This window comes from Acipenser ruthenus, chromosome 7 (assembly GCF_902713425.1).
Source record: "Acipenser ruthenus chromosome 7, fAciRut3.2 maternal haplotype, whole genome shotgun sequence".
Taxonomy (NCBI): domain Eukaryota; kingdom Metazoa; phylum Chordata; class Actinopteri; order Acipenseriformes; family Acipenseridae; genus Acipenser; species Acipenser ruthenus.
Window position 1 is genome coordinate 26030419 of NC_081195.1, and position 13088 is coordinate 26043506.

The 13088-nt window shown below is 41.3% G+C and overlaps 1 protein-coding gene across 1 annotated transcript; it reads left to right on the forward strand.

The window, feature by feature from the left end:
* The first annotated feature begins 376 nt into the window (after positions 1 to 376).
* Positions 377 to 12400, forward strand: LOC117414495 (protein FosB-like). Its single transcript, XM_034024268.3, has 5 exons — positions 377 to 585; positions 1198 to 1331; positions 3960 to 4244; positions 4946 to 5053; positions 5488 to 12400. The coding sequence occupies exons 2-5, from the start codon at positions 1227 to 1229 to the stop codon at positions 5983 to 5985; spliced, it is 996 nt and encodes a 331-aa protein (XP_033880159.3). The 5' UTR covers positions 377 to 585; positions 1198 to 1226; the 3' UTR covers positions 5986 to 12400.
* The last annotated feature ends 688 nt before the right edge of the window (positions 12401 to 13088 follow it).

Below are 13088 nucleotides of genomic sequence, written 5' to 3' on the forward strand. Positions count from 1 at the left end.
AGTGTTGTTTATTGTGTTCTGAGAAATGACACGTTGTTTTTAAAGAAAGAAATGCACTTTTTCTTCAAAACAAAACAAAACGAAAAAAATATTATAATATTTTTTTCCGTCCTGGTCTGTGATAAATAACGATTTCGTTTATAAGAAGCCGTTCTGAATAGGCGCTCTAGTAAAAGTTTCTATTAATAACAGCCGAGCTTGAAAGCACTGTGCTATGTTGGAGAGGGATTCCCTCAACGTCATTGCTAGGATACCAAACAAAACACAGACAAGACAAACCATATATGGGCAGGTACGTCATCGGAAAGGGCGGGACGAGGAATCCCGTATTACACTCGACTGCAGTTCGATTCATTCATAAAGACGAGAAGCCGGGTTGCCGTGAGGATCTTACTACAGCCCCGCGCATACAACGGATTGATCAGTTTCACCGAAAAAAACCTCTTGGATCTTATTTTAACACAAAAAGGAGGGTTCAACAGCAAGATATTGACAAAGGAAGAAGAAAAACACCACCGGATTTCAAATGTTTCTGTCTGGGAAATTACACTTTTAAAAGGAATTAGCCAAGAAACCAGCACAAAGGTACTTTCATGTATTTATTTTATTTGTTAAACTCTGTGTACTTGAGTGAATTCCTGGAGCTTAGTGTGTTATTGCATAGAAAGCGCTTTGAGGAGATTTATAAGGAAAGGCGCTATATAAGAAACATAGCTATATGCCTATAGCGTATACAGTGTAATATGCCATCTGTATTTGCACTGCATTTTCAATGCATGACACTGACAGCTAACGCTTAACTTAAATGCTGCAGTTTGCACACCTTCGGGTTTGTATAGGGGCGTGCACAAGGCTATATGCATATTTTATGCATACATAACGCAGGATTGTTTTATGAGCAGTATATAGTAAAAAAAAAAAAAAGTGTTAATTGTAACAGTTAAAAAAACACATTTGTGCTCAATGCACTTGGGTGTTTTCCTCGAACACTATTTTGAAAAGAGTTTTGCAAACGATGGAATGGACGTATACATGTCGTATTAATAATGCTAAGGATATTACATGAATTCTGTATCTACACAGACATGATTATGCCACTTGTACAGTGCACCTATACATCCAATATGAGATCGGCATGTACTGTGTACTAACTGTCTATTCTCTGATCTCTCCCTCGCTGTGTCGCCTCGCCTTCAGCATCCCAGGACTCTGAGGTAGACAGGGACATGTACCAGGGATTTCCCGGTGGCTTTGACTCCGGCTCCCGTGACAGCTCTTCCCCCTCTGCTGAGTCCCAGTACCTCAGCCCTCCGACCACCACTGCTTCGCAAGTAAGTGTCCTTCACACCCCTCGTGTACAGCGCAACACAGGCAGACCATGCAGATTTGAAATGTATGTCTGTACACTGTTTTTGTAGATGTGTATTTGTGTTAAAAACTTTATAGGCAAGGAAGACGCTGGAGAAACGTATTATTATTATTATTATTATTATTATTATTATTATTATTATTATTATTATTAGTAGTAGTAGTAGTAGTAGTAGTAGTAGTAGTAGTAGTAGTAGTAAAATACATGTGCTCCAGGATTTTGATGTGCATTTCAGTAAAACCTCCCCCCCTTTTTGTTTTATTTAACCTTACCAATAACTTGATCTGATCTCAAACACTGTCTGTAGCTCCTACCTATGAGACAGCATTTTTGTCCGGCAAAAGAGAATACTTCGACTACAAAGTAGCGTGTTATCTGAATGTGTTGGTATGTATTATCAGATCTTATCGACATCATTCATAGCGGTACAGGCATCCTTTCCGGACACAGTATTTGCGCAAGGGGGATTTCGAAGATATAAAATGTAACACCTCTGTCCTGTGTCGCTAACTAAAACATTTTAATCTGATTAGCCGCACAGCTTTCCCCTCTCCGTCTCGTACGGGCTACGTAACAGAGAGCAGGCGTTGGAACTCTCCGTCTGACGTTTGGGACGCACACGCAAAGACCCGCCCCCCTTCTCGTTTTGCCTCTCTCTTCTCCGCGCCGTGACGTCAACGCGTTCTATTTTGGAATGTTACGTCGGTTGCTAGGGGGAACCTAGGAGACAAGGCGGAAAGCGAGCGCTGATTGGCTGAATCTGACTTCAAAGCCGTGCCGCCCCCTCCACACGTGGGCTTCTGACAGTGCGAGCAGGGCCAGTGGTGAATATTAATACCATTGAAACGAGACCGCGTTGTTATATAATAAGAAGGATATATTTTCAGCAGTCTATTTTTTTATTTCTGCAGTTATTTTTGTTATATGAGCTATTTAGAGAAAGGGTAGGTGTTTGTGCTTTACATATAAACAGGTCTAAAGCAGCAGACCCCAAACGTGTGATTGCAATTCAACGATCAGTCAATCAATCAGTCTTTATTTTATATAGCATCTTTCATAGTGGAGCACCATCACAAAGCGCTTTACAAAATGCAGTAACAACAAGAAAATCCATAAGACTTTAAATACAGAGAAATGCATCATACATGATATACAGCAAAACAAAACAAAACAAACATAATACAATTATAGCTGCTTACATACACACGCTGAATCCATTTTACAAGACCTACTGACCATATGTAAATGGCCAGATATACGTTATACCATTATTCTGTTATACCGCAAATGCGTCTTACTAGGTATTATTATTATGTATTATTATTTTGTTACACTAAGTGGCCCATACAGACCATAGTTTTTGGAAGAACCTCTACGGTGTATGTATGTACACGCCTAGTATATTCTTATATCGCCGTTATTTCTTCAAAACGTGGAATGGCTCAAACCAAACACCATTCTAAGAAAATATACGGCGCCCCCTAGTGGATAACATGAGATCTTGCCCGACATCATCTTGTGGTTGCTCGAATATCTTTGCCAGTACATGCTGTCGTTTCACGGTAGATGGCGCTACAGCATTGTTATTAAAGCCAGGGGTCTGACAGAAAACGCAGTCGTTCTGTATTTAATAATATGTCACATTGTATCTCCTCCGTGTGGTTTTAAATGATTATATTTGTTGAGTTCACATATTTCATTGATAGATGAAATGGTAGCCATATCAGTGCAGAGATGATAGACAAACAGAAGGAGATGCGATCCCTTTTATTGCACTAAACAATAATTCATCACAAGCGTTCAAGACCTCAGAGGTCTCTTCTTCAGGCGAAAGTAGGGAAGAGAGATTGATGTTTACACTCAAAGGTGGCATCCGAACTTTAACAAAAAAGAAGCCATGTTGATTCACTGCAATTCTAATGTAAGGAAACAAACATTATAAATTGTAATGGAGTAGACAACCATTTTCTATATTACAATTTATAATACCTGTGTTTAAAAATTGCAAGCTTTTTTTCTTACATTAGAATTGTAGTGATTCAAAATGGCTTATTTTTGTTCTGACTTTTGTTTAGTTGGTCCAATAATCTTTTCATAGAATATAGTATATGAACACATTTTTACATAGTGCCAGAAATGCCCACTAGTGAATAATTTATTCAACATATATTTCATATAAAAATATATTTAAAAACATTGAAAAGTCCCCATTTTTGTTTAAATATAATATTGTCATTTAACCAACACATGTAATACATTTTTAAACGTAGTCAATCATAGCTGGGAAAAATGTGGACAATTGTTTATCATTGTGATAATAAACATTCTCTTGGTCTTCTGTATAAACGCCTCCCTTGCTTTTAAATTCAGTCTGTATAGTATTAGTGAAAGCCTGGTAAAGCATAGGTAAGCATGGTAAAGGATATTAAAAATGCATGGCAAACCTATAGTCATGTAACAGTATGAACTGTAAAATTACACAGCAAATCTACCATGTTAACTTTTATAAGGGTGCTTTTTCTAAAGCATGGTTCAGTCTGTCTCTGGTAATAACGTGTTTTATCTGGCGCCCCCCTGTGTCTGTCCCCAGGAGTGCACTGCAGCAGTGTCGGAGATGCCTGGCTCATTTTTGCCCACCGTGACGGCCATCACCACTAGCCAGGACCTTCAGTGGATGGTCCAGCCCACACTCATCTCCTCTGTGGCCCCGCAGCAGCCCCAGGCCCCCGTGGCTGTGTCTCACCAGGGCCCCCTTGTGGATCCGTACGATCAGCCCAGCACCAGCTACAGTGCGGGTTACACCCCACCCAGCGCCGAGGCTCCAGGGCCTAGCAGGCCCACACGAGCGCGCACACGACGGCCCCGCGAAGAAACTGTGAGTCAACCCCCCCCCCCCCCCAACTCGAACCCTACCTGCCAGCCTGTGTCTGTCTCTCTTGGTGTGTGTGTTCTAGAGCTTCTAACTTCCAAATGCTTAATCAGCCCTTAGAAAAGTTTCACATAGTGGAAGCACAGCAAAGTGTAATAAAGCACAGCGAAAGCAAGGTAAAGCACAGGGAATCATTGTAAAGCACATAGAGGGATGATAAAGCATAGGGAAGCATTGAAAAGCACAGAGAGGTGTGGTAAAGCATAGGGAAGCATTGTAAAGCACAGAGAGGTCTGGTAAAGCATAGGGAAGCATTGTAAAGCACAGAGAGGTCTGGTAAAGCATACAGAAGCATTGTAAAGCACAGAGAGGTATGGTAAAGCACAGGGAAGCATTGTAAAGCACAGAGAGGTCTGGTAAAGCATAGGGAAGCATTGTAAAGCACAGAGAGGTCTGGTAAAGCAGAGAAAAGAAGGAAGGTTTCAGTGAGACCACTGGAGTGCATAGGCAGTGACAGGACACTAGGGATAAGAGATCAGTATGAGGTGTCATCAGAGGGCTATAGTTTTTGATGGGCAATAACACATACTATAGTATATTATAGGACAGTATAAGCTGTTTTACTATTTTATATGTTAAATAAGATTCGGTGTTTTGTAATAGAAAGTGTTTTCCTGACGCTAATTCAATCTCTGTCTCTCTCTCAGCTCACCCCAGAAGAGGAGGAGAAGCGACGTGTCCGCAGAGAACGGAACAAACTCGCTGCAGCCAAGTGCCGCAACCGCCGGCGTGACCTCACTGACCGCCTGCAATCGGTGAGTGCTGATTGGCCCAAATGAGACTTCCAAGTGACAATGCCCCGTCCCATGACAAGAGTGGTCAGATTGTGTTGCCTGTGCAGAATGTGTCAACTCCAAAAGGATCAATTCAAATTCTTAGGGGACAGACGTGTCGGCGAGTGTCTTCACTGTGCAGTGGACAGGACTGAATAGAAGTGTATAGAAGTGAGGGTGGGGCGGAGTTGAATGATCGCACTGTCACATGATTAGAATGGAATGAGAAAGGCATGTAGGATTTGAGAAATACTAAAAGAACAAAAAAGGTATGAGAAACGTTTCAGCTGGAAGATTTTTGCAATGTTGAAAAAGGCTTCTAGTGGAAATGTTTGTCATTGAGTTGCAGTTTTCTGTTAGCACTGCTGGTGTTTCTGAGCTCTGTATTAACTTGTGGCTCCCTGGCTGACTCGCAGGAGACAGACCAGCTGGAGGAGGAGAAGGCGGAGCTGGAGGCTGAGATCTCGGAGCTGCACAAAGAGAAGGAACGACTGGAGTTCATGCTGGTGGCTCACCAGCCTACCTGCAAAATCCCCTTTGAGGAGCAGCAGCAGCAGCAGCAGCAGCAGCAGCAGCAGCAGGGGCTGGAACAGCACCAGGCGGCTGGGCCTTCCGTGTCCATCCTGGGGCTGTCCGTCAAAGAGGACCCCTTCTACCTGCCTCCTGCCTACCTGCCTCCCCCCCATGAGCAGCTCCACCACCCCTCCCAGCAGGGGCTGATATCAGCGGAGGTAGCGTTTTCTAGTTCTTTCTATGCGCACAGCGAGCCCGGGCCCAACCCCTGTTACACATCTTCCTTTGTGTTCAGCTACCCTGAGGGGGGGGGCACTTGTGGGGCGAACGTTAACCAGCGGACCAGCAGCAGCGAGCAGTCCTCAGACTCCCTGAGCTCCCCTTCCCTGCTGGCCCTGTGAGCGAGCTGCCCAGCGAACCACACGCACACGCTCACACACCCCATCTTTACAGCACCGTAGAGTTAACCCTGCTCCCTTTGTACCGCAGACAAACTAGACAGCATACACAGATTTCACGCCTGCTACTGAATTCTCTCCAATGGTGTGGCTTTGCCGTCTTTTCTCTTTATCGTTTAAAGCAAACTCCCGGGACGTCCTCAATGACTCCGACAGTTGGATCTTCAGAAGAGGAAGAAGAGGACTCAGCCCAAACAACCCCCACCACCACTGCCTCCTGGTTTTTTGACTGATTGGATTTGAGTATAACCGCCTGCCCCTCCCTCCCCGCCTTCTTCTTTCTCAACCTCCCAGCTCCTGTCTTAGCAATCTGGGGGGAAAGCCACTTAGAAAGCCCAGGGGAAGAGCTGTGAAAAGGAGGGTCCGGAGATGACGGTATGGCAGTGTATTATATGGCTAGGCTCAGCAAGCCCACGCACGTCTACTGCTGTTAGTCGTTTTCAAAGTGGGTCTGTCAGGGAGTGAGCGTGCATCCTGCAACCTTTAAATATGATTTGTATTATTTACAGATAAGAGCAATGTTGTGTGTTGAACTCAATGGAGTGAAATATAAACGTATGTGTTTGGAACAAATGCACATTTACTGTGTGGAATGCCCATCAGCACAATGTCTGTCTCAACCTATTCACCATGGCTTGTATGCTCTGAGTCTTTTAAATAAAGCGTCTTGCCTCTCACCTGTACAGCAACATGCTCACCATTTTACATTATTTTCTCTTGGACTTGATAACTTGATAGCTTACAAGCTAAACATCTCATAACCATAATCACAGTTATGCAACACTGCCGAGCTCAGCAGGAGAACTCTTTCTCGTTATTTGTTTAAAATGAAAAACAGTGCTGATGTGTATGATTGGTAGGTGGAGAACTTTCTCTATTGAGGCTCCTTCCCTGAAACTTTCTCCCCAACTAACTCCTGCCCATCATGGAGGACTCTAGGCGGTTGCTAGGTTACACCCAATCATAACAGTGTTCTATAAATTCAGTGAATTTACTCCTATAGCATACTTGTGGTGACCATAGGAGCACACCCCTATTCTGTGCTTGCATGTGGAGGGGTATTTGTGCTGTCACTTATTAGATAAATCTCATACCCAATAGCCTGGAACCAGCTCTGCTATACTTATCCTTCCTTCACACAACAGATTCACTGTTTTTCCCAATCAAACACATTGCATACAAACAACATTTCAGCTTGCTATCTTTAAATACTGCATGGTTTAGTAAGTAATCCAAACGTTTTTCAAGCGCGTGACCACCACCTAATACACACATTACAATAATAATAATAATAATAATAATAATAATAATAATAATAATAATAATAATAATAATAATAATAATAATAATGGTGATTGTGTTGAATAGGGTATTTGTGCTGATTGTGTCTTTGTTCTAACACTATACCATGGCTCAAGCGCCAGTATTTATTTTACTCGTATTGAAGGAGAAACACACCTGCTAATAACACAAAACTAGGACCAAACAACTCATACAATTCAAGGGGTCAATACCATTGCTCTATACTGCGGCAGATCTAAATAGTATCTTCATTTAAAACACTGGAAAATCTCCATCAGTGTGTCTAATTTATATACAGTGTGATTCATAATTCAGGCAACATTGTCACGTCAAACTGGAGGGTACGTGGAGGAGGATGTGCAAAGGACAGTGTCTGTGACAGAGACACATTGTGACAGAGACACTGTGACAGAGACACTGTGACAGAGACACTGTGACAGACACGCTGTGACAAAGACACTGTGACAGAGACACTGTGACAGACACGCTGTGACAAAGACACTGTGACAGAGACACGCTGTGACAGAGACACGCTGTGACAGAGACACATTGTGACAGAGACACTGTGACAGACACGCTGTGACAGAGACACGCTGTGACAGAGACACACTGTGACAGAGACACGCTGTGACAGGGACACTGTGACAGAGACACGCTGTGACAGAGACACTGTGACAGAGACACGCTGTGACAGAGACACGCTGTGACAGAGACACGCTGTGACAGAGACACACTGACAGAGACACGCTGTGACAGGGACACTGTGACAGAGACACGCTGTGACAGAGACACTGTGACAGAGACACGCTGTGACGGACACACTGTGACAGACACGCTGTGACGCACCGTTTGGCCACCAAAGGGTTGTTCAATAATGTCAACATTTAGAATGAAAAAACAATGCAAAACAACAGCGCATGAATTATGAATCCTGTATTTTTGCCTTGGCATGATTGCTCCTAGTTCTAAATGAAGATTGAGGTCATTAGATCCACTGCTAGATCTCTTTACAGCGCCCACGTTGTTTGTTTCTCTTTTTGTAACATTGCTCTTGTCTCATTTAAACAAATCCAGCTGGGTTCAGTATTATTTAATTTGGCATCCAGATAATTGCAATGTGAGAACATCGATTATCAGCTTTGACCATTGTACCTGCCCCCTCTCTGCAGTAAAGCCCCCCAACACTGTGAAAGGGTCCTTGGGGTGGAGGGCAACATGCTTGTGCGCTGTGTCCTGGGGGTGAGGGTGATGTGCAGAGTCTCTGCAGCTTGGGCACTGTTTATATTTTGAAGACTCTTAAGGAGGTCTTTATTGTACAGAATGTAAGAAAATGTTTTCTGTGAATTCAAAAGACAGCCCTCTCTCTCTCTCTCTCTCTCTCTCTCTCTCTCTCTCTCTCTCTCTCTCTCTCTCTATCCTAAACTGACAAAATAACCATCATGTAATTTCAGTTATTTTTGCATGAGGATGATTGAGACAGGGAGGGGGTCTATTTTTATTATCTCAGTCATATTACTGCCATCCTAAAAGGACTGTGGAATCTATTTTTATTAGCATTGGTAACCTTATCACTGCCATTCGAAGTAAGGGTGGAATGATCATTGTGCGTCAATGACTCATGATACCTTCTTTACATGATATATCGTGATAGTGGGCTGTATCGGTTGAATAGTGATACACACCAGCTCATTGGAGGTCACTAAATGGTCCTTGAATGAATGTTCAGAGTGTTTTATAGTTGGTATGAACACTCTACTGGTCTTGTTTAATTGTTGCCTTTTAGCAAAATCGTCCATCATTAAGTTATGCATCACACAAGTAGCCCCTGAGGGACTTCTTGTAGATTTTTCAGATACCATGTCCCTCCCTGTGCTGTGGGTCTCATGGTCTAATGTCCTGTCATTGGAGTGAACCTGACCTACATCCCAGGAAGCAACACCAAAAAAAAAAGCATTTACCTGCCACAAGAAATGTGGGCAGTGATAATACCAGAAACAGGAATGGATTTTAAAACCTGGCTAGCACTTATTGAAAGGGGCTGCTCTGTTGCTGACTTCTTCAGATTGTATTCAGTGATGCTAATAAGGGGACAGCACCTGTTAGATTAATGCAGAGGCCTGAATTGAATGAAAGTTTATGGCAGTACCAGAGCTTTATAATGGACACGTCACTTTGATTGAATCCAGGCCAGATCAAGTTCAATTGCGGAATTTAGATCTGCTACTGTTCAGATAACTGAAATAACCCCCAAGAAATAAAATGCTATTATTATTATTATTATTATTATTATTATTATTATTATTATTATTGCGCATATTGGGGAAAATCTTGCACTATAAACTTTTTTATATCAAATAAATATGTATGTCAAGTATAAATTTTAGAATACAGTAACTTATTTTGTTTTTATTCTAAATGTTTTTTGGTTTTTTTTTTAAGGTTAGCAATTTTTAAAGCAAAAAAAAACATAACGAAAAAAAATAAAAACAGCCTTTCACTGCCTTTTGCCACTATGGTATACATGATATATATTATAAAATGTCTGTATATATTTATTTGCCGTTAGCATTAGTTACTTCTACTGCGAACAATGAGGACTTTGTGAAGGAATGTGTTTTTAATTCCAGTGTGTTTCTGTGTTTTAACTGGGATTGGGAATTCATGGATGTTACATAGCGCTCAGAAAAGAATCCGAAAAGATTTAGGAAAACAATCCATGTGAAAATACATATATAGAGTTCCCTGGGGTCCACAATGTGGACAAACAATTATGGCAAACATTTAGGCTAAAAGTCTTTTTCAATGTCCAGAAACCAGGACCAAAAGACACAATAGGAAATGAAGATTAAGGACAGTAGAGAGGGGATGGAAGGGGCTATCCGGTCGTGTAGCTGAGGTACAATCACTGGGATCCTTTGAGACCCAGCATGACAAAGTTCTGAGATCCATCAGCTGCTAGGAACCAGGCGAGCGCTGATGGGCAGAATCTCGTTCGTACATTTTCTTATGTTCTTTCTGTTTGTCATGGAATTAGATGACCTTGAAAAAGACTTCTCATCGAAATGTTGGACAAAGAAGCCTGTGTTAAATATCTAAAATGACTGTAAAATATGTACTGTGTTTAAAACAAGTTGAATAGCCTTTGCATAGATATTTTGTTTAATACATTAGGCCTGGTGGTGCTTTGAGCATGGTCAGTTTCCACTGTAGCTGCTTCTATCGCTGTGCTGTTCAGCGTTTGCTTCAATGATGCATTCTGGGCAGGATGTTGTAAACAGCTGATGGGAGCTTCCTCTTTGCAGCTGCCTGGCTCTTGTTGCTCTCTCACCTGTTAGTGCACCAAGAGCTATCTCTTGTACAGGTGCTGGGTAACTGTAGTGGTACACAGCTCCCCCTATGGGCCACAGTGGAAGTTGCAACTGTCTGATCCCAGCCTTGCCACCAGCCTGTATATAAACAAGGTTTATACTTTGAGACAAGCATACGCTCAAAATATATAATATGTGTAAATAATATATCATGCATATAGAGCACGGCCATTGTAACCCATTCCAGTGTAATATTATGGTATGCACTGGCGGTGTGCTTGAGTTTATTTTTCATATGGATTGTAATGTTACAGAGACATGTGCTGTGAACGGACCCAGAATCAATGCAGCGCTCCTGCCTCTCATCAGCGCCAACGTGAGTCTCTTGTCTTTTACATAAAGGTTTGTATTTTTTTGTATTTTCCTGGACTACAGTTAATAACGTCACACTCTGTTCTAATGATTGCTGTTTGTATTGAGTTATGTAGTGATTACAGATGCCACACATCTGTGTTTGTAACTTATACATTCCTGTAAACACCTTTCAACTCACCAGGCCATATTTTCAAAGCGTTTCCTCCATTCTTTAATTAACTCCTATTTATGAAAAGGACAAACAATCCTGTTGAGAGCGCTCAAGAGAGCTTGGATTATATGATTTCGTTATTTGGTTCTAGTTTTGTAAAATGAACAGGACTTAATTAGATTGCAGTAAACCCTGTGTAAAGAAGTTAGTAAACCCTGTGTAAAGAACTTTGCTGGATACGTCACTAAAAAACAGTTTTCAATATTTTAAGATTTTTGCTCATAGTGAAATAGGAGGCACTGTATAGGATAAAGCATATGTTATAATACATGAATGATTCATATCAGATATGGATAATGTGATATGAATTACATGATATATTATACATTTATTGCTGATGTAATATGACTTAGCAGATTGTAAATGTATAACCAATACTTCAACATATATTTCCATAAACTACCTGATCCTACAACGGTATTGTAAAGTCTTAGTTACTGAAGAGTAAATCACATCAAATGCATTTCAATAGATTTGCTTTACAGTGCTTTTTTATTCTAGAAATTCTAGAACTGAACCTCACCATCCAGCTAGAGCAGAGATTCTAGAACCAAACCTCACAAACCAGCTAGTGCAGAGATTCTAGAACCAAACCTCACCATCCAGCTACAGCAGAGATTCTAGAACCAAACCTCACCATCCAGCTAGAGCAGAGATTCTAGAACCAAACCTCACAAACCAGCTAGAGCAGAGATTCTAGAACCAAACCTCACAAACCAGCTAGTGCAGAGATTCTAGAACCAAACCTCACAAACCAGCTAGTGCAGAGATTCTAGAACCAAACCTCACCATCCAGCTAGAGCAGAGATTCTAGAACCAAACCCCATCATCCAGCTAGAGCAGAGATTCTAGAACCAAACCTCACAAAACAGCTAGTGCAGAGATTCTAGAACCAGACATCATAAAAAGAAAGAACATAGGGAATGCCCTGAACTATAGATCTAACATATTTCTCTTTCTCTCTCTCTCTCTCTCTCTCTCTCTCTCTCTCTCTCTCTCTCTCTATCTCTCTCTCTCTCTTTCTCTCTCTCTCTAAGTCTGGAGCATCTACTGTGCCCCAGAGTGCGCGTCTCTCGCTTTGTGATATACTGTGAAACCATTGAGAAGCCAGGCCTGGCCTCTGGGGGGGATATAAAATGAATGGGGAAATAACAAAATATGAACTATGAATTCAATAAAGATGTTCCTTGTTGTCACAGGCTTGTGTTTTTGTGTGGTTTGTAAAAGATAAATAAATAAATAAATAAATAAATAAATAAATTTTAGCGATTACTGTAAACTGCAGTTAATATTAGGATTTTAACTAATATTACAATGTAACCCCAGTACTAGGGGTTCAGTCAGAATGTAATAAAAATATCATCTTAATGAAAAGATACAATGCTATTCTCTCTCTCTCTCTCTCTCTCTCTCTCTCTCTCTCTCTCTCTCTCTCTCTCTCGTAACAGTTTAAAAGCACAGTAAGTGATTAGGTACTGACCAACAGACCCTTAAAATAAGCGTGTGTTTTATAGAATGGAAAGCCGTTATGCACAGTGTATCAGTGTAAAATAAGCACACAAACATCTTAAGCAACAGAAATTATAATAATTAAAAAAAATGCGTGGAAGCAAATGTGGACGCCACTATCTTGGAAATCATTCCTTTAAGGATAAGTGAGTCATAAACACCGCATCCTCTTGTGTGCCAAGTTAGCTCCTGCTTCATGCTTTTTAGCCACACGAGGGCGCCGCTACACAATTTTTCATCCATATAATAATAATAATAATAATAATAATAATAATAATAATAATAATAATAATAATAATAATAATAATAATAAATGTCCCAAGTTTCCCCCTAGCCTTTGG